A 19,625-nucleotide genomic window follows, 5' to 3' on the forward strand; every position below is an offset into this window, starting at 1 on the left:
GTGAAGACCAGCAGGAGCAACATTATACAGGGAATTAGGGACAGCTCAAAATTTCGAACGCTTCGAACGAAAGAAGGTGACAGAAAGCCGACTAGCTTCCTCGTCACGAGTCATTGGCTCGTGCCATTTCTTGTTGTAGGAATTCTATATTTCGCCGAATATAGCGATATGAATAACGTTAGACATATGGAGGACATCGAATGCGTATTTGAAAGTAATTTTCCAATGAATGATTTTGATACATTTTCAAATACACTTACAGATGATAATCTGAACATCATTGATTCCGTTGCATACATAACGGAACAGAATTATTTCCTTAACCTTAATAAAAAGTTATTAAACGAGTCAAAATCAAACAGCGTAGAAATAGATCAAGTAGTATCTAAAGTTCAGAATATAGTTAGGACTATGTTAAGTTATAGGCGCAATACTACAAAAGATATCGGAACCACAAATAGTCTTAATACTTCTGAACCGCAAAATTTGACGGAGTACATTTTAGCAAATAATATAATGAGATATATAAAAAATATTACATATATCAACAGTGTAGTTGAAGGACTAAACGATACACTAATGGAACAGGATATAAATGTCCATACGTCAGCTACAAATAACAATATATATTTGAATCAAACGATTGATTCGGAAGAACCGTTATTCTACCAAGTGTTGAAGAATGCGTCGGAAGAATTAGATGCAACTACATCTGGGAACCTGAGCAGCGTATCGCGAGGATCAGCTGAAAACGAGGATAATAGTTATCAAGAGGATGCACAGACACATTTCGCAAGTACAGAACAAAGCACAACTCAAATGACTGCCACGAATGCTTTCGTGCAAAATGCAACATTCGTTTCCACCAATCGAATATATGGCGAGATAATGAAACGTATTCAAGCTGCCAGTGTACATTCGGCAGCGAAAAATCAATATAATCGCTCGGTGAGTCGACCCAAGGATGGGGAACAGCCTAAGAGGAAGCCGACGTCAATCGAGGATCTATTCTCCGACAAAAGGGATACGCGCTACGTTAATACTGAGACAAAACAGAGCAGTTCCCCGCATATGACCAACGAATGCCTCATTTCGACCAGGTTCTTAAAATTACAGCTGTTTGTGTCATCTTTCGCGGTATACTTCCTGCCGATTCTGCTCTCCTGTATCCTACAAATGCGAGGAAAGCACACGTGTAAGGATACACTTGCGATATTAAGAACAAAAATCGATCTTCCCTCGACGGATAGTAAAAAGATTCATCATCAAGATTCAGCAGAAGGATCCAGCACGCCACAGGACGTAAGAAACGACGATAGCGGAACGGATACAGATGCGATAAAGCCGATAAAAAAGGATCATGAAAGTTGCAGGGGAAATGAAAGTATAGCCTTAGAGATAGAATGTATGGTAAGAATATTCAATGTTATCAAGTTATCATTAATTTTGTGCGTAGTTCTCTGGACTCCGGTATTCTTAGAGACTCTACTGAGAGTATACTCGTGTACTCATGTGCCTCAATGGTTAACCGATACAACATTCTTAAGCGCCTTTTCTTTCGGTATCGTAAGAAATGCTTTGAATATAAATATAATTAGAATTCAAGAAGCTTGCAGTGACGCTGGTACGAAAGAGAACAAGATACATCCAGTTGAATAATAAGCTTAATAGCTAATATGTACGTCAGCAAAAGAATAGGTATGGATTCTCAATCAGTAAACTACTATGCATGTTTGGCTGAGCTTGAATTTTTTTATTTACTGGGATGTAAAAATCCAGACCCAAGAGACTACTCCTGGGTTAATAATACCAGTATAATAATAATAATGACAGTACGCACACTAATCACGAATACGTGACTTTGTATAATTACGTATATACATTTTGCACGCGTGAAGCGTGAAGCGTTTTTGGTGCATGTTTTTTGAGGAAAGAAGACCAACCGCAGAAAGAAGAGACGTGTTTTATATCGAAAGTAAAAAAAATATCTCTTTATGTACAAAAGCATTAGAACGCGCGTGCGACTGAACTCTACGCGTAACGAAAATATCTCTCGTACTGGGTAAAATAAGTACGCATACGTCGGGTAGGTAATCACATTTTACTCTAGAAGCGCGTTTTCAGCGCAAATATTTGCAGACGCTTGTTACAATAAAAATTGTCGCGAAAGTGCCCATATGCGACGTGACTTAATTTGTAAGGACTAAGGGTACGCATTGATAGAGACGTGTTAAGACGTTCGCTTACTGTGCACTAATCACTTATCGCAAGTAGAATTTCGGTCGCTTATTCGCTATGCAGACTGGACGCAGTGGACGCAGTGGACGCTGTGGACGACCGTCGGAAGGGTCCGAGATATCGCGCCGCGGCCGCGGATGCTCCCTGGGTTTCGCGTTTCGCACCGTCACGGAAGCGAGTGCATCGGTCACGCGAACGGATTCCTCCGATTCCCGTCGCAGCTCGCGATAGCGACCAGTAACGCAGTAACGGGTTTAATGTAATATAACACAACAATTAACATCAGAGGCGCAAGTACTGTGCGCTGTGCGCACGTCACGAGCCCAACTTAACCTCCTCGCTCGGCAGGCTCGGCGCTCGGCGCTCGGCTCGCTCCTCGTCAGCGCGCTTAACAATGCGCGCGCAACTTACATACGTGCACATATCGACAAGTTGACGTTTTAACGCGTATCGCACCTCGCACCCGCACGACCGTGCGCGTTTCTGATATTCCGTTTCGAACTCGCGCAAGGCGTTCCTCGTGCCGATCTCTTTTAACAGGGAATCTCGATACATCTTTAAATAAATCATTATCAAGTTTGATACAGTTTGGTAAACGAAATTTAGTAAAATTAATTAAAAACTTGCCGACAGCTTTAAATGTCGCTGGCGCATTTTAAGTATCAGGATTTAGAATAATCTAATTAAATTAATTCAGCGAGGCAGATTTATTTTAAAAACAGTTTACAACTTACTTGGTTTTATATATGTATACGTATGTATGCGCGTGCGTGCGTGCCTCAGCATTAACAGCGATGCAAGCGAGAATTATCCTCTTTTCGCTTGTACCTCGTACATTTAGTTCCGAGATACTTACCCTGTGAGTATCTACGTATATTCCAGTAATCAGCAATATTACACTTTTAACTGGACGAAGCGATATGAACGTCATTATTGTTATCATTGTACTGTAGCAGAATATTATCTCTGGATTATAATAATTTGATGTAATGCGTACACCCTACGTAGTAGTAGTTAAAAACGAACATTCTCATAATACACCATACAGTAAACAAAAAGAACGTGTTATTTATATGATATATATTCAAAACGCAAGGCGTGGACAGCAAATAGACAAATACAAAATGAAAAGAGCGAATACATTGCAGTTAGTCGATTTCAGTTGACCAACGATAAATCTAATGATTGGATCGCGCTAACAAAGCTCTATGATCTGTTGCAACGTGCGTCGTAGATCCGTACCGTTCTCCCACGGTATAATTTTCGCCTTCACCGACCTGGAGGTAGACGAGTTGTTGAGCTGGGTGGCGAGCGGATAATCCTTACGCGGACATGCCAAATCGACTTGAGAGAGACGCAAAATCGGACAGAGATCGTTATACCCGTCGCCGATGTAGACACGTCTCTCGTAGCTCTTGCTTTCCTTGCGTTTATCCTGAATATAGTCCATCAGGATCTGGCCCTTGCAGAGATTGACGGAGCTCATCTTACACGAGTGCTGCGTGTGATACGCGTCCACCCTCAGCCTGCCATCGTCGTCGTATCGGCCCAGGTTTGTGAAGACCCGTGACACCACGTGTTTCAGCTGTCTGTTCCTGAGCCAGTAGTCTATGAATAGGCTGTTGGAGTCGCTGATAATGATGATCTCGTGACCGTTGGCGTGCAGGGAAGTGAGAAGCTCCGTCATCCCCGCAACCGCGGGTATACTGACAATAATGTCCTCGATTTGACTCGCGTTCACGGAGTTGTCGTGCAGGAGCTCAAAGATCTTGTTCATGTAGGGCAACCAGCCGTCGGATTTCCGTAGATTCTGCACATTCTCGGGTATTGCTTCCGTCAGCAAGTTTTGCACTACCACGTCGGTGTTGTCCTCGCAGATGGTGTGATCAAAATCGATCGCCACGAGCACGCCACGACCCATCTCTGTAATAATTAAAGCATACGCGTCGCGTTATACAGCCGCCGAGAATCGAGATCTCTGCCAAGCTTTATAAAGCCCGATATACTTATTGAGACATTAGTATACGTTCAACGCGCTAGATAACTTGTTAAACAAACGTGGTCATATGTGTAGGGTGATTTATTTAACTTAAACATCTTTACTTTATTTGAACAATAGGAAAAACTTGAAGCTCTCTCTGTTTATCGCATATATACCAAGATTTACTTATATTGCAGTTTAAAAACTGATATCGTTGCTATGTGCATTATAAGTTTTTTGGCCTGTGTCATCTCCATTTCTCTCATTTTTCACTTCGGTCTTAAATGATGCGTTGAGCGTTACACAGATAGCTGAATAACGTAGGTGTATAGTTGCGTCGTTCGATCGTTTTCTTACGGATTTATCACGTATCCGGAGTCAAATGCATTTCTTCCTAAGATTATTGCTCGCTTTCACCCGTTTTATTTCCTTCATTCGTTGTTTATGACAGGATTCTTCGAAATTAAATCTAATTAAATTAATTAAACTCACTTGGCGGATAAGTAGATTGAAGAACCTGCAGCCGGATAAATACTGACCCTACTGACAGACGAAACTTTGGTGCGGGCACTCTTGTAAAAGATCTGTGCCAGAATCAGCCAGAACCGCCAGAACTGAACAAATAAGTGACGAGAATGTCACGTTTTTGTATTACGATCCCGAAATACGTGTTATGATTGTGTTAAGAAATACTTTTTGGCCGACGAGCAGCGTCAAGCGGTGGCGTTGTGCCACATTCTAACCGCATCATGCGGACGTGCGTTCGACTTTCGACTCAATTGTCAGTTCGACCGCATCACCGCATGTGCTTGTTGTGCTTTTGGGTTTTGGCCCTTCTGGCACATAATCGATATAACCTCCAAGAAGTGTCAATGTCAAGAGACCGAAGAGACGGCGCAAAACAACGAAAAAAAGTCTACAATACCGAGTCGACTGATATCGAGCATCCTTTGTCTCGTTTTTCTCCGCTCAGCGCTCTGTATTCTGTATCGGACTTTCGTAAACAAACAAACGCAAGTTAGGTAAACGGCGTCCGTCGTCCGTAAACAGTAAACACAGCCGGCACAGCGCACAGCGCACGCGTAGGTCTCGCGTAGCCGGTTGCCGTGGTTGCCGCCAATCCCCCGGCGTTTTGTCCGTCCTTTTCGCTGCCAGCTACCAGCTGCCATTCACTAATCTCACTTTCGACTTTTTCGAGAGAATTGACACAAGTTTTCTTTTCTATCTTCTCGATCGTCGCGCCGTAACGATGTCGAAGTACAAGTGTTTGATGCCCGCTGGTATGTCTGATGACGACGATGACGATGACGATGACGACGATGTCTTCTTCCCTGAAGAGAAGGTACGGTTAATGCAGTCAATGCAGAGATACATATACAATTTTTGTTCAACTATAAACAGCCCCGTACCTTTCTCACCTCGTTCCCCTTACAGAAAGAACCCGCCGAGAAAGCCCACACAGAGAGTTATACTCCAAGAAAGGACTCGACGAAAGAGGAGACGAAGGGCATCGATTTCGAGGTATACAATGAGGAACGTGTCTACGAAGATCGCCTTGTAAAAGCCTGTACAATGGGACATTTAGGAGTGATACAGGAATATTTCCAACGTAAGCGTCATTACGTCGCTGTTCTCATATCAATCAGATTCTTGATTCAACGCATTTTCCTCTCCTTTATGCAATTAGTGTAATCTTATACATTATTTAAACACTCGTGGATTGTGAAGTGATATCGACATCTTTTTCTTTCTCTTTCTCTCTCTCTCTCTCTCTCTCTCTCTCTCTTTGGTGTTAAATACATATTACCAAATAGAGATTATTATATCAAATGTTTTTTATGTAGAACATGATGTAGAGCATGATGTCAATAAGTTCCTGCATACTGGATGGACTCTATTGTTATATGCGACTTCATCGGTGGAACCAGAAATAGTAGAGTATCTATTGTTACACGGTGCAAACCCGAATAAGCATAAAGGTATGGATTGATGTTATTGTATTCATTCTTTTGAGTTTAGCGTAAGATTTATGTAATCACCGACGTGTACAGATGGATTCACACCTCTCATGGCACTGTGTAATTCCATGAAGGGAACGACAAAAAAATCTTTAAAATGCCTTGAACTTCTGATGCAAGCAAAAGCTGATGCAAATGTTACAAATAAGCGGAGGTAAAATGTAAACGTAATACTATATAGATGAGAAATCTCTAGAAACTAATGTCTGATATTAAAATTATTATTACTATTACTGCCTTGGTTTAATAAGCATTAACATTCACACGTTTTGCAGGGAAACAGCTCTAATGTACGCATGTATGTCGCAGGACGCGGACGTCGTCATCGAGCTTGTAAAATACGTACAAAACATTGATGCAAGTGACAGCGATGGAAAAACTGTAAGTTTTTAGCGCCATTAGACACGTCCGAAGTTTTTCCTATATAAATTCTCGATTCGATTATAGGCATTGATCTATGCTGCTGCAGCTAATAAGCCTGATATTATCAGAATTCTTTTGGCGCATAATGCAAATACTTCACTGACAGACATATACAATTTATCTGCCAAGGATATCGCGGATACAAAAGGATTCACCGAGGTAATTTACATCTGTGCTTCATCAATAAACTTTTTATTTTAATTCTAAAATATTTGTCCCGCCGTTTAGGTATCCGCTCTATTGGACAAAGATGAAGAAGAAGTGATAACTTGTTGCAAGATATCCGAAGTGATAACTTGGAGAGATTTATTTCCAAATTTATATCCTAGAGAAAAGGAAGCTTTAGATTATGATATATCAGTGATGCTATGTGGAATGGGCTTGGAAAAATATGGGATTTTATTTCAAGGAATGGATATTAAAACTTTTTTGCAGTTGACAGAAGATGATCTTTGTCGCTTAGGAATTGATATTACTGTTCATAGAGAACAATTCCTAGGAAGTCTTGACAAATTTCACAGCAAAAAGTGGCGTATAGATAGTTTTGGCAATATTAAGAAAACGGATTCATATACGTATGTTTTATATTTCTTTATATTATTTGCATAGGATATTTGAGACAAAATGATTAATATCGATAATTATATACATATACATGGTTGCAGAATTTACAACGGTGTGATATCATTAACAAATGCGAAAAAGCAGATTGGCGTGATAGCTTCTAGTTTCCAATATATCAAAAATAATTTGCTGAAAGCTGCGAGCGAAAATATCGTTTTGTCGCCTGTGAAAAGAACGGAATATGAAGAAGAACTGAGAAAAACGCAAAAAACTTTAAAACTCTTAAAGAATGAGATAATAAAAGTTAAAAAATTAGCTCAAGAGGTATTACAGAGCTAATATAAAATTTAAGTAATACACGTTTATCACTGTTCGATACTCATCATATTTACATTGCAGATCGATAAGGAAAATAATATCGGTGTACCAGCAACTTGGATTAATCCCAAGAGTAAATCCGGTTGGACTATAACAATAAGCATTACATTAATGGTAGGGCTATACTTATGCAAAAGAATGTATATTCAAAGATTATGGAATATGTATAACATTAGGATATCCTCGGTGCTTCGTTTTCCAACGAATTTATCACATTTTTTCGAATAAATTCAGATGTTACATTGTTTCATAGAACAAATGAGCTTATAATATATATATATATATATATATATATATAATTACAACGTAAAATTTAACTCTTCTAGTTCGTATACATTTGGAAAAATATGTTTATATTAGAAATATACAATTTTTTATATTATATTTATATGCAATACACATTTTATTGACTTGAGTGTTCTCTCAAGTTAGCTAATTTCATCATCAGTGGAAAGAGAGGGTGAAACGATGGAAGATTTTGTTGACGGATTGTTAACTGATAACGTTCCAATGGTCCACTGCACAGCGCTAATCTGTCTCTTTCGTTCGGATGGCTGTCCATCCACTGAGATAATCGACCTACAGACCATCCAGCGCTCTGTGTGATGCATATAAAATTTATAAAATTTTTTTAAAATTAAATGTAATCGTCTCTTTTCCAACTCTCTTTTAACTCTACAAAATAAATTTTTATTTAAGAAATCTATTTCACCTGATGCGGTGACGCTAATTCAGGCGGCGCGCCAGAAAACAGATGCAGGAGAATAAGGGACGGCGATACGCTACTCTCTCCCTGCCCTTCTAGAATTTTGTCTACCATTTCCTCAGGATTGAGGGGAAGTAAAGTTTTTAGCGCTCGCAAAGTTCTGTATTGCTGTTGCTCAAGCAGACCCATCTGGCCACCACGGCATAACGGCGTCACAGCTATTTCCATCTAAAACTTTCAATCTGTTTCTCACATGCATCTACTGACTACTCGATACGTCTGTCTTTACGTAAAAGCGACATACCTGAGCAAAATCTACCAAAAGTTTCGCTTTTCCAAAATCAGTCAGAGGTCTCAGCAAGCAAGCATGACGCACAAATAACTCGATGCATCTTGACGCGACAGCTTTACAACTTTAATGATATTAACATTTTAATAATTTGTTACCGATGACCGACGGACAAAGAGAAACAAAAGTAGAGTGTAACTTACCTTTCAGCTACAACCACTTGATTTTTGTACGGTAGTAAAAATGTATTCACGGATCGTAAAATAAAGCCTTGTAATTCACGCATGTAAAGAGAACAACCGATTTCCTTTCCCAGAGGGCTGCTTGTGCTAATATGTAATCAAAATATCAATGTTATGCGTTGAGATCAGATCGGTAGATAAAAATAAGGTAGATAATAAAACGTGAGACTTATATAATAAGGACTTACTCTCTAAATTCGGGATCATCGTGCATTGTTAAAATAATACTTTCGATTGCATCGCTAATAGAAGTTAACAACGGCGCGAGCAAGTTCTTCGTTAATTCGTCTGTTTCCTTGAGCGCCGTGGTAATGACAACGCTCCCTTCGGAGGGTAAACCCCCCGCCAGATTAGCTATTACTCGATTTGTCTGGCTAGAAAGATAATGGAGAAGATTGCCGAGCGTGACATTTGTCTGCTGACCAGTAGTCGGGGAATCGATTACTTGGCTGGCCTCGCCACCGGTCACCACACTTTGCTCGCATTTTAAGCAGAACAGTCTTATTGCTTTTCCCACATTACGTGACACCACGGTCGAGAGTCCATCGTCCACCAGTGATACGCTTAGTTCACTAGACGCGAAATATATTTCTGTTATAAATTGTCTTCAATGAATGAGACATATGTAGGAAACATGTCAGACTTACTTTGTAATCATACGTATGAGACTGTCAATTTCGTCGTGTGTCGGCAAACCTTCTCCAGAAAACATATTGTGAACTGGATCCAGAAGACGAGATACCGAGCGCGATAAATATGCATTTTCGAATGGTAATAAAACATTACGCCTATATATTAAAGATATATATTAATATAAAATTTCATATATGGTTATTTCAATTTATATGACATATACTTACTCGATACCATAAATCCCAATACTGTGAGATCTCTCTTTTAAGCGTTTACTCAAATCTAAAAATATTCTTAAAAATTTTGGATACTCTCCTTCTAGGGCTTGTTTTACAAATGACGATCCTGTAAGATCATTGAATTGATACTTTCTTTGAATTAAATTCGGTATTTAATATATATTTATAGTTTACCTTGAGCACGTTCAATCAAGACTTTTGCAAGAAGAGCGTTTACCTTGTCCCAAAATTTCTCGGACAAATCGTGAAACCCTTGCATATGGTGTTCCAATAATACTCTTTGCAGCAATTCAATCTGAATATAAAATAGCATTGTATGAAAATGGCTGAATTAAAATTTTATATTGAGTAAAATGCATATTGAGCAAAACGTTGTCAATTTACTTGCAGACAGTGCGTATATAAAGTATCTTGGAAAAGACGTTCGAGATTTTCCCAAATTCTCGTGCGTAAATTCCCGGACGATCCGGGCGACGGAATCGTAGCTCTGCCCGGCGCTCCGCGTTTCCCAAAGTCCTGATTCGTCACCAAAGATACATCTAACGATTCTGTGGAAATTCTTTCTATTTCAGCCAGGGTAGAGTCTATAGTTGTGTCTACGGCGCCGCCTATTATTCCCAAGTTTTGAAAGACCTGCACAGCCGTGCTCACCTGTCCATACATATACATTAGTGTAACTATTATAATTATAATGAAATAAAAGTTAATTATATTTCGTTTGTAGATTCAGATTAAAAACATTATTAGTTGTATATGACACCTTCGTTCTGTCCATCGTCTGTAAACCTTGCGTTAACGTATGAGTGGCTATTCTTTGTACTGTAGCTCTCTGAGTCTTTACAGCCTGCTGGTCATCTGCGATTACATCTAGGCCGTTAAGATCCGTGTCTGCCATTAATTGTTCTGTATATATATATATATATATAAATTTCATAATGTAACTTATTGGTACACGTAAGATTAAATGATGAAATGAAGAAAACAATAGAAAATTATATGTATACCAAGCTCGTGAAGACTATTAGCAGCTTTAACGATATCTGGCCCTTGAGTAATGCTACTCATTTGAGAATTTAAACGTTTCGACAAATGTTGCATCCTAGAAACTCTTCTTAAAAGATCGGAGGTTTCGTGAAGCCGTGCTAGTACAATCGTTTGCATTTCAATTCTATTAAATGGATCGATAATCTTGCCACGCAATCGCTCCACTGCCGACAAGAGGCTCTGAAACAAACATTATTATATTTCGTGTTGCTTTTTAAAATCGAATTGATATTGATATTAACGTTTCCTTGCTCACTTGTATATGAGACTGCATTATAAAAAGCACTCCTTCTAATTTCTCCACCCATGTTGCTTGAGATAGTAAATCTTCGTGATTCGCAAGTACTTGCCTTTGCAGCTCGGCATTCAGCACCTCGATAGCTATAGAAGCAGCGTTTACCGTTTCAGTATTTCAAAGCAATTTAAATAAAGCGCTATGTAAACTTTACCTTGTCCTAATTTGTTTAATTGTTGAGCCACCGACAACAATGGCTCAACAACATCTGTCTTTTTGAAATCAACATCCAACAGCTGTTTAAAGAACTCTGAAATTGATGTATATTTTGTTAGCTATACAATAGCGGATATTCATATAGAGATAAATTCTTATTTGACAGATACAAGTTTTCCAACTTACTATCGTTTTCAATATCTTCCCAACTTGATATTTCGCTCATTTTTCGATAAGTCCGTCAGCATCGAAACAGAGTGACACATGCACCTGCATGCACCGCACGCACATGTATGCCGATGCGACACACATACAAAAAGGTTCTCATTGGCCACGTTTAATTTGCAACAGTGGACTAGGACTCAATTGACCACGTCGTCAATTGGCTGATTCAAAATAAAAATATCTGATTGGCTGGTCCAGTGGAAAAACTCTAGGCATCGGAGGCTGTGAGTGGCTGTGGTCAATCGCAACGCGTGACGTCAAACGGGACGCTCCCCAATCCCCAAGAGCTGCACGTGGCCATTTTTTTACATTACTGATTACTGTGATTACTCTAGGTGCGTTGGTGCGTTGGTGCGTTTCGAAACGCGTCGAAAAGGAAACATTTTCATCTTCCAAGCCAAGCCTGTGTATTATCAGCATATTGTTACATATATTTACATTTTACATGAAACATTTCTGATTTTGTGTATTAACGTTGAAATTAATCACATTTCCGTAATTAAAAATTTCCAGCCTCAAACATATTTGTTATTCATAAACATGATAAATAGTCTCTTTATTATAAATTCTTCGGGGTAAGTGTCAAAGCACGTAGGACAAAGTAAACTGCAAGTTTGACAGATTACTTGACAAATTGTGAATTAGCATTTCCCATGTGGAGTAAATGTTTTCTGTCAATGCTGCTAAACTATTTTTATATTTGTTACGCGACATGTGTTATTCTATTTCGTTTTGTATGCACACAGAGATGTTTTCATGGAGAAACATTGGAAGAGTGCAGTCGCACGTTCGCTTTGTGACTATTTTTTTGATCAGCAGCGAAGAGTCTTGTCTCCGGAGGACACACCGCCGGTGATAGCTACTCCACATCATTATCTTATTAGCATATATCGCTGTAATATGTTTTTTGTGGCAGTGTGCATGACAGAGGGTAATCTTAACTTGATAAGCAATGCCATTTATTATAAGATTTGTATATAGAGTATTAATATAAATATTCTTTGCTTTTTTCCAGTTCCACCATTATTCGTCATCGAATTCTTACACAGGGTAGTGGATACCTTTGAAGATTATTTCAGCGAATGCACAGAAACTATTATAAAAGAAAACTATGTGGTGGTATACGAATTGCTGGACGAGATGTTGGACAATGGTTTTCCTCTGGCGACAGAATCCAATATATTGAAGGAGTTGATCAAACCACCCAATATTTTACGCACTATAGCGAATACTGTTACAGGCAAATCCAAGTAAGTACATCTCAATCACAAGACGTACAAGCATTTATGTTAAACGTTTACATCAATACAAGATGTATGCGTAAAGGATTATTTTATATTTTTTGTAAATTTATTTATATAGCGTTAGCGCAATCTTGCCAAGTGGACAACTATCTAATGTTCCTTGGAGACGAACTGGAGTAAAGTATACCAACAATGAAGCTTATTTTGATGTCGTCGAAGAAGTAGATGCGATTATTGATCGAACTGGAGCGACAGTGTTTGCAGAAATTCAGGGCTACGTATGTTCTATAGCGTCCCACATAAATATTAATTATATAACATATTAACATATAATTAATTTTTTAGGTTGACTGTTGTATAAAACTAAGCGGTATGCCAGATCTTACCCTTTCGTTTATGAATCCAAGACTGTTCGACGACGTGAGCTTCCATCCTTGCGTTCGATTCAAAAGATGGGAGGTATATACGCGAATAATGTAACGTTATATATTTGTGAAAATTAATTATTAAGTTTATATATATATATATATATGTATGCCTTGTTTTAGTCGGAGAGGATACTTTCTTTTATTCCGCCCGATGGTAACTTTCGCCTCCTTTCGTATCACATAGGATCGCAAAGCATTGTGGCAATTCCTATATACGTAAGACATAATATTAGTCTAAAAGAACCAGGAGGTGGTAGGTTAGACATAACTGTTGGACCAAAACAAACTATTGGTAGGACAGTAAGTTATCTTTTTTTATAGATATATGTACGGATATGACATACATTAATTGTAAGTTATCATCATTACAATTATTATTACTAATTATTATTAATGTTATAATTATAGGTTGAAAATGTGACTTTAGAAATTCCAATGCCAAAGATAGTTTTGAATTGCACTTTAACTCCAAACCAAGGAAAATATTCGTTTGATCCCGTCAGCAAGATATTGCTATGGGATATTGGAAGAATCGACGTTTCAAAGCTGCCAAATCTAAGAGGATCGGTAGGATAATTATAAAGCTTGTAGAAAATTGTATATCTATAAATAATGATTGTGCATTATACAAGATTTTATATTTCAGATTACAATACAAAATTCAACGGCTGTTACTGAATCAAATCCTGCCATTAATGTACGTATGATAATGCCACATTTTAATACAATAAATCTTAATAAATCTTTAATTCTTTATCAAACGAGATTGACACGTTAATACCTTGTTTTCAGGTGCATTTTACGATCAATCAATTAGCGGTATCCGGACTGAAGGTGAATCGGTTAGATATGTATGGCGAAAAGTATAAGCCATTCAAAGGTGTCAAATATATTACTAAAGCTGGCAAATTTCAAATAAGAATGTAAATATACTAAAATTATAAATTATTCTTTTTACGTTACAATAGATTATGTGATATGTATTCTATTACATTGTTATATCAACAAATTAAACGTGGTGAATTTACATGACATTAAAAGTATAGCTTACAGCTTAGTTTGTTACTTAATTTACTATGTAAAAAAGTAATGTACATTAATACAGAATTATGTTGAATAAATACCTTTAAACGATTTAAAGTAATTGAGAACCAAACATCTGTTCTATACCATATATGCTACGAGATCGTGATGTGAGGAAGGATAATTTAAACAGTTTTAATAATAATTCTGCTATAAGAAAATTAAACGTTGTCAAAGAAGAATAAAGCACACATAATACTAGGACCATATCGAAAATTCTTTATATTGACGGTTGACATAATAACTTTTTTGCCTCCAAATCTTCCCACGTTGGATGAGTGGCATATGTGTATAATCGCTCCATATTTGTAGCGTATATGGTGTGATTGCTAACAAGATTTTTATAAATCTATTTGGGAAAAAAAAACCAGTTAAAATATATGATCTTGACATGTAAAACGTGATGAGCAGAGGAACAGACTTTTTTTTATTATTACCTTTAATGCATACTGCAAATCAGCCGTGCTTACTGGTTTTAACGGTAGACGAGTGGTTTGCGTGGAACAAGCGTATGAAAAAGCAGTAGCTTGTTCGGCTTCTTCAAAGCTTGATTTCGACGCAGGGATTTGGCCATAAGGTTCTATTACTTCTGTCGGTCTGTATTTTAAAATGGATCCAATATTAAACAAGTATATAACATCAAAATTAGCGCTTGCAACTTACCCGGACGTGAATGGATTTATGTACATGGAATTTCTTTTCCACGAGCTAGGTACTGGTTCTCCTATATTATAAATAAAAGAGCCCTCTCGAACAGCGTATCCTTTTCTACGTGTGAAAATTGCAGTAAGTATATTTTTCAAGAAAATTTGCGTTGCCGCTATAACAATATGCGCGGTATTCTCTTCAGCTCCGTCCATATTATTTTCCCATGCCGCGAGCATTAATCGAGCTAATACAAAAGTGCGATCTGGCAATACAAGTTCTTGGGCGCTAGAGCGATTAGCGCCTATAGGTTCGTCTCCGACCGGCGATGAGGCTTGACCCAATACCTCTACATACATGTCCGCTGGCTGTTATAAAGAAACAATATAAATGATAGTATTTTTATATATTATTGATGTTGCGATATTATAATATATAACACACATTTACAAACCTCAAAGTTTGATTTATCAGTCTTGTATTTGCGTTTCAGCCTTAGTCTTCTCTCTTTTGAAACTTTATCCCTATCTACCTTGGTTGGCGTAACGGCGGCTAATCCGCGAACTTTATTAAAGAGACACAGCAGGAACTCGTTATGCAAGTGAACTTGATCATCTGTCATGAGATTACGAGCCTCAGAATCAAATTCTTCTTTTGTAGTCTAAAACAATACATGTATATGTATAATATGCGAAATATATATATATCTGACAATATCTGACAAAGCTAATTGCAAAATTATACCTTCATTTGGAACCACAGCTTCATCTTCTCGAAATATCTATTAATAATCATAAAAATAAAATTATAAACTACAGTTTTATAGGTTAAGTGTGTCCTTCATATATTAACGTTCCATGTATACACGTCTCGTTCTTTAAAATAGAAAAACTTACAATTTTGCGTTTTCGCCGAGTGATGCCACGAGAGTCTTCCTAGCCAAATTTAAATCCTTTGAACTAGTCATTTCTGCGATTTTTCTCTGATTTCTCGTCACTGCGTATGTACAAGCGTTTTGAAGTCGAGAAATTAGGTTAGGATAGACTTAAGTTTGGTTATAAAATATAATTACAGAATCAAATCGGAATTATAGCCTGTTAGCAGTTTAAATAAATAAAAAACGCGTATAAAAAAAACATGGGATTAAAAAATAGAAAATCATAAAAATAGTTGGTTTAGAAAATTTTAATTTTATTTTTAATGTAAAAATTATATACAAATTTTATAAATAATAGTTTTGCTAGAAATCTCTGCGCATTTGTCAATAGACTGTTTTCTTACAATATTATGCAAAAATATAATACAGAGAGCATATTGTTATAACTTAAACGTTACACAGAATCTTTATCAAATGTAAATAGGAAACTTATATTTACCATTATATAAAGTGAAAAAAGTTGTTAATATTTGTATATACACATATCCAATAAATTTAATCCTTTACAATAGTTTTTCCTATACAATTACGATACTTTCAACTGTTTTAAAACTCTACTTAATTAATATGTCTCTCTCTCTCTCTCTCTCTTCTGTATTGGGCAAAATTACTTTAAAGTTCGACGCATGTGAGATATCCTACTTCTAATTACAATCATTTTTCGAGTATATACAATTTATCAAAGAAGCTACCATTTTCTTCCAAGCCAGTCTTCGGAATTCTTTTTTCTATTTTTACGACTTTTCTTCCTATGTCATCTGATTTCCTTGGATGGAGCTTTTGACCGAATGAGATCCCACGTTATCAATGAAGTATTCGATCTCGTACATAAATCCATGATAAGCGGACTGTTTCTTACATCGCGCATCGCTCCTAAACAGGTTCCTGTTGCCATGTTGTAGATAGGTGTGCCATTCTATAACAATAAAGCATTTAATAATCTCAGTGTTGATAAACTTCCATTGCTATTATAATATCTAATATTTAATATCTAATTGCTATTTATTAAACCGATAAGCACTTGCACTTGCACTTGTAAAAAAAAAATTTCTGTATATCTAATAACGATTGTTGTAAAAAAAGAAAACATTTTCTACAAGTTTAAAATTCGTAACGCAAGCGTTCAAGAACTGCTGCATCAAGAAATCTTACAACGCGCTTATGACGCCAATCTTGGCTTCCTCCCATCTCATGACACTTTCCAAGTTTTGGAATCTTCTCGGCTCCTTCCATGCAAAGCATCTGACCAAGTACCAGTTCATTTTTATCGGTCTCATACCACATCTGCAAGAGTAATGATTGTGATGTGATTTATATATACGTAAATTTGAAAAATAACAAAATTCATATCTTCCTTTTCTCATTTGATAATAATAATCTATACCTGTGATTTAATTCTTAAACAAGGCATTAAAATAAGTTTCGAGCCTTTAGTCTTGATATCCTTTTCACTCTGGATACAGAACGCGGTATTTGAAAGTCTGATTTGATACTGATCGGTATAATTCCTCTTCCTCGAATGCCAAGGTTGCATCGGTCTTTGATCAAGCTTGGCCCATTTATCCTTCAGTCGCCTTTCCGTATCATCTGGCAATGTTAATTCAGGATAAACCACCTTCAAGTACCAGTCGAATGTTTTGCACTTTAATCTCTGGCGCAACGCTAATCGTTCTGAGATATCGCCATAATCAATCGTTTTAGCGTTTTTCAGAAAGTAATCTTTGTATTCATCCATCCACACGTGCGCGACTCGCAAAGAATTCTTTAACATGGTGTCATGCGGATCGTCCGAACCGTACGGCCGTCGTCTTCTAAATACATGACCTACTCGCGAACAGGGAATAAGCTCGATACTGCCACCACACATCCATATCTAAAAACAAAAAAAAGAAGAAAAAATTAATAACATTGTTTTGCGATACATATATGGCAAAATAAGTATAAAAGAAGATACAAAATATTTACTCGAAATGATATTTCAAGATTCTCTCCACCCCAAACGTCCATACCGACATCGTATTCTCCCATTTTTGTAAAATATTCTCTATCAATAGCGAACAATCCTCCGGCCATAGTCGGCGATCTGTTTATTAATAAAAAGTATTTATTTATACAAAAAGTCTGTGATTATATATAAAAATTATAAATATATTCTCTTATAAAGAAATTACGTGATACAACTGTATGTATAAAGTACTTGATGTCTTACTTGATGGGCTTTACAAAATCGTCGTCATATTTTAATGTTCCAAGTGGTAACGTGTCCCATTTAAAATGGAGACCCCAATTAAAGCCACCTCTCACTAAGGGACTCCCAGTGTACTGAAACGTATCTGCATTTATAATATCGATCACGGGCATCGGTACGATATTTCTCGAGTAAGCGATCCTTGAGAGAAGTGGCTCTATCCACATTTCGTTTACTTCTATGTGACTGTCCAAAAAGATCAAAACTTTGCCGGTCGCTTTCCTAGCTCCAAACACCCGCGCTCTGATCAAACCTTCCCTTCTCTCGGTCTTGAACACGCGTATTCCGTCATTGAAATTGTTTTTAATATATACTTTTATCTTTTCGTGCAACGTATCGCTGTCGCTATAATCGTTGACTAAGATAATTTCATGCAGAAGCGTCGCTGGCGTTCTCTCGAGCACGGTATGCAAGGATCGCAACAGGGTCGTATAATGTTCGTTGTAAAAACAGATGATTATACTGGCATTTGGCAACGTGGTAGGATATTTTTGCGCTCCGCACAATTTGTGTCTCGTGTCCGGTATATTTCTTCGCACACCGAGATTGTCTGATATCAGAACGTTAAAGGCATAGTTCTTATAACCCTCGTCTCTCTTTCGTTGATCCTCCAAATTTTTTACCATGCCTAATTCATCTAAACCTATTAAAATATTTTGTTCGGTTACTTTCTCAAGTTTGACAATTTAATTATGAAAGAGAGAGAGAGAGAGAGAAAGAGAGAGAGATCTGGAGTATTAAGACTGGTGATACCTTGATCCAAAGTGACTGCAGGTTTTACCGGTGCAGGCTGCAGTTGCTGGAAGAGCAGATCGTTGTTCCTGAGATTTTGATTGCCCTTGAAGTTGTAGGCTTCCTTACCAACCAAGATTTGCTTCTCGTTGCGCGCAACGACAACATTGTCGCGTAGCATCATCTCCTTGTCGATCCTTTCGCCACGCGTGGAAACGCCAATCCCAGGCACCAATATCGTAGGACTGGCAGTGATAGCATTTTCCGACAGCCTTGAGTAAAGATACAAACTGAACGCCCATGTTAGAGAGGCTATCACTATTCCCGACAGGAACGATACGTATCGCGTTGATATCATCTGTCAGAGAAAATCAAGGGTCAAAGGATCAACTAGTGTTTTCTATTCTCAAAGAAATTGGCCGAGATTAATTCTCGTCTGTACGACGACTGACGAGAGTGACGAGTATAACCGTACTCACCTCACGCTTATAACTCAACTGCGCGCTTACGTGCGCTTGAAATATATTTAAATAATTTTCTTAGAACGCGCGCATCTCTCTAAAGGCAGGTAGCGATCTTTAATTGACCCTACTACTATTGACAGATTGACAGCCGGGCGCAAAGCGCAAGTACGTCGCCATCTTTACAATATTGATCACGTGGGGGCGGCCGAGGACATTGACATAACAATACATAGACCATAGACCACGGAAGGTATTCAATAGTCATTATTCAACCTGAAATTTCAGCCTAGTTTAGCTTATAACATAATTCTAATTTTATTATTTATTATTATCCTGACGTTTCGTAACACAAATACATTAAGTTGTCTCGTAGACTAGTAAAGAGGGGAAGGGAGATTGCTTAGAAATAGCAA

General features: G+C 37.6%; 6 protein-coding genes across 9 annotated transcripts; 2 read left to right on the top strand and 4 right to left on the bottom strand.

Annotated features, from left to right (window-relative positions):
- Positions 1-2,082: 2,082 nt before the first annotated feature.
- On the bottom strand, positions 2,083-4,795 carry LOC112454909 (pyridoxal phosphate phosphatase PHOSPHO2). 2 transcript variants are annotated; one of them, XM_025016540.1, is made up of 2 exons: positions 4,712-4,795; positions 2,083-4,161 (listed from the first exon to the last, which is right to left on the bottom strand). In XM_025016540.1, exon 2 carries the CDS (start codon positions 4,157-4,159, stop codon positions 3,434-3,436), a length of 726 nt encoding a protein of 241 aa, XP_024872308.1. In that variant the 5' UTR covers positions 4,160-4,161; positions 4,712-4,795; the 3' UTR covers positions 2,083-3,433. The 2 variants fall into 2 exon arrangements, with proteins under 2 accessions (XP_024872308.1, XP_024872309.1); XM_025016541.1 differs by having other exon boundaries at positions 2,083-4,170; positions 4,712-4,790.
- Positions 4,796-5,457: 662 nt separating this feature from the next.
- LOC112454908 (ankyrin repeat, SAM and basic leucine zipper domain-containing protein 1-like) lies at positions 5,458-8,123 on the top strand. 2 transcript variants are annotated; one of them, XM_025016539.1, is made up of 10 exons: positions 5,458-5,561; positions 5,654-5,828; positions 6,064-6,198; positions 6,271-6,391; positions 6,513-6,618; positions 6,685-6,819; positions 6,889-7,235; positions 7,326-7,548; positions 7,624-7,716; positions 8,031-8,123. In XM_025016539.1, the coding sequence occupies exons 1-10, from the start codon at positions 5,469-5,471 to the stop codon at positions 8,064-8,066; spliced, it is 1,464 nt and encodes a 487-aa protein (XP_024872307.1). In that variant the 5' UTR covers positions 5,458-5,468; the 3' UTR covers positions 8,067-8,123. The 2 variants fall into 2 exon arrangements, with proteins under 2 accessions (XP_024872307.1, XP_024872306.1); XM_025016538.1 differs by lacking the exon at positions 8,031-8,123 and having other exon boundaries at positions 7,624-7,902.
- On the bottom strand, positions 7,935-11,488 carry LOC112454906 (conserved oligomeric Golgi complex subunit 5). Of its 2 annotated transcripts, XM_025016536.1 has the most exons (14): positions 11,393-11,488; positions 11,205-11,300; positions 11,012-11,136; positions 10,716-10,935; positions 10,472-10,614; positions 10,096-10,362; positions 9,886-10,006; positions 9,700-9,817; positions 9,487-9,627; positions 9,028-9,411; positions 8,801-8,926; positions 8,613-8,721; positions 8,315-8,536; positions 7,935-8,200 (listed from the first exon to the last, which is right to left on the bottom strand). In XM_025016536.1, the coding sequence occupies exons 1-14, from the start codon at positions 11,430-11,432 to the stop codon at positions 8,006-8,008; spliced, it is 2,307 nt and encodes a 768-aa protein (XP_024872304.1). In that variant the 5' UTR covers positions 11,433-11,488; the 3' UTR covers positions 7,935-8,005. The 2 variants fall into 2 exon arrangements, with proteins under 2 accessions (XP_024872304.1, XP_024872305.1); XM_025016537.1 differs by lacking the exon at positions 7,935-8,200 and having other exon boundaries at positions 8,460-8,550.
- A 300-nt stretch (positions 11,489-11,788) lies between these two features.
- LOC112454912 (AP-3 complex subunit mu-1) lies at positions 11,789-14,048 on the top strand. Its single transcript, XM_025016549.1, has 9 exons — positions 11,789-12,006; positions 12,178-12,362; positions 12,447-12,681; positions 12,794-12,953; positions 13,021-13,134; positions 13,224-13,403; positions 13,512-13,670; positions 13,750-13,800; positions 13,896-14,048. The coding sequence occupies exons 1-9, from the start codon at positions 11,972-11,974 to the stop codon at positions 14,028-14,030; spliced, it is 1,254 nt and encodes a 417-aa protein (XP_024872317.1). The 5' UTR covers positions 11,789-11,971; the 3' UTR covers positions 14,031-14,048.
- Positions 14,049-14,380: 332 nt separating this feature from the next.
- Positions 14,381-15,896, bottom strand: LOC112454913 (transcriptional adapter 1-like). The gene is made up of 6 exons (XM_025016550.1): positions 15,728-15,896; positions 15,576-15,612; positions 15,286-15,492; positions 14,850-15,199; positions 14,624-14,783; positions 14,381-14,535 (listed from the first exon to the last, which is right to left on the bottom strand). The coding sequence occupies exons 1-6, from the start codon at positions 15,796-15,798 to the stop codon at positions 14,407-14,409; spliced, it is 954 nt and encodes a 317-aa protein (XP_024872318.1). The 5' UTR covers positions 15,799-15,896; the 3' UTR covers positions 14,381-14,406.
- A 175-nt stretch (positions 15,897-16,071) lies between these two features.
- LOC112454904 (polypeptide N-acetylgalactosaminyltransferase 35A-like) lies at positions 16,072-19,413 on the bottom strand. Its single transcript, XM_025016534.1, has 7 exons — positions 19,228-19,413; positions 18,770-19,106; positions 17,978-18,659; positions 17,734-17,851; positions 17,153-17,641; positions 16,921-17,052; positions 16,072-16,684 (listed from the first exon to the last, which is right to left on the bottom strand). Exons 2-7 carry the CDS (start codon positions 19,104-19,106, stop codon positions 16,523-16,525), a joined length of 1,920 nt encoding a protein of 639 aa, XP_024872302.1. The 5' UTR covers positions 19,228-19,413; the 3' UTR covers positions 16,072-16,522.
- Positions 19,414-19,625: the final 212 nt, after the last annotated feature.

Source organism: Temnothorax curvispinosus, unplaced genomic scaffold, assembly GCF_003070985.1.
Source record: "Temnothorax curvispinosus isolate PA1 unplaced genomic scaffold, ASM307098v1 QBEX01005549.1, whole genome shotgun sequence".
Lineage (NCBI taxonomy): Eukaryota > Metazoa > Arthropoda > Insecta > Hymenoptera > Formicidae > Temnothorax > Temnothorax curvispinosus.

What these genes read in the sequence shown, in the direction of transcription:
- LOC112454909 (XM_025016540.1), bottom strand. Translation starts at nt 4,159, where the DNA reads ATGGGTCGTGGCGTGCTCGTGGCGATCGATTTTGATCACACCATCTGC.
- LOC112454908 (XM_025016538.1), top strand. Translation starts at nt 5,469, where the DNA reads ATGTCGAAGTACAAGTGTTTGATGCCCGCTGGTATGTCTGATGACGAC. An exon ending in TCTTCTTCCCTGAAGAGAAG is followed by an intron (nt 5,562 to 5,653) that starts GTACGGTTAATG and finishes TTCCCCTTACAG; the next exon opens with AAAGAACCCGCCGAGAAAGC. An exon ending in AAGAAAACGGATTCATATAC is followed by an intron (nt 7,236 to 7,325) that starts GTATGTTTTATA and finishes ACATGGTTGCAG; the next exon opens with AATTTACAACGGTGTGATAT.
- LOC112454906 (XM_025016536.1), bottom strand. Translation starts at nt 11,432, where the DNA reads ATGAGCGAAATATCAAGTTGGGAAGATATTGAAAACGATA. An exon ending in CTCATACGTATGATTACAAA is followed by an intron (nt 9,412 to 9,486) that starts GTAAGTCTGACA and finishes TTTCGCGTCTAG; the next exon opens with TGAACTAAGCGTATCACTGG. An exon ending in AATTAGCGTCACCGCATCAG is followed by an intron (nt 8,201 to 8,314) that starts GTGAAATAGATT and finishes TGCATCACACAG; the next exon opens with AGCGCTGGATGGTCTGTAGG.
- LOC112454912 (XM_025016549.1), top strand. Translation starts at nt 11,972, where the DNA reads ATGATAAATAGTCTCTTTATTATAAATTCTTCGGG. An exon ending in ACTGTTACAGGCAAATCCAA is followed by an intron (nt 12,682 to 12,793) that starts GTAAGTACATCT and finishes TTATTTATATAG; the next exon opens with CGTTAGCGCAATCTTGCCAA. An exon ending in AACAAACTATTGGTAGGACA is followed by an intron (nt 13,404 to 13,511) that starts GTAAGTTATCTT and finishes TTATAATTATAG; the next exon opens with GTTGAAAATGTGACTTTAGA.
- LOC112454913 (XM_025016550.1), bottom strand. Translation starts at nt 15,798, where the DNA reads ATGACTAGTTCAAAGGATTTAAATTTGGCTAGGAAGACTCTCGTGGCA. An exon ending in CTGATAAATCAAACTTTGAG is followed by an intron (nt 15,200 to 15,285) that starts GTTTGTAAATGT and finishes TCTTTATAACAG; the next exon opens with CCAGCGGACATGTATGTAGA. An exon ending in ATTTGCAGTATGCATTAAAG is followed by an intron (nt 14,536 to 14,623) that starts GTAATAATAAAA and finishes TTTCCCAAATAG; the next exon opens with ATTTATAAAAATCTTGTTAG.
- LOC112454904 (XM_025016534.1), bottom strand. Translation starts at nt 19,106, where the DNA reads ATGATATCAACGCGATACGTATCGTTCCTGTCGGGAATAGTGATAGCC. An exon ending in GATTTTGTAAAGCCCATCAA is followed by an intron (nt 17,852 to 17,977) that starts GTAAGACATCAA and finishes ATTAATAAACAG; the next exon opens with ATCGCCGACTATGGCCGGAG. An exon ending in ATTGGCGTCATAAGCGCGTT is followed by an intron (nt 16,685 to 16,920) that starts GTAAGATTTCTT and finishes TTATTGTTATAG; the next exon opens with AATGGCACACCTATCTACAA.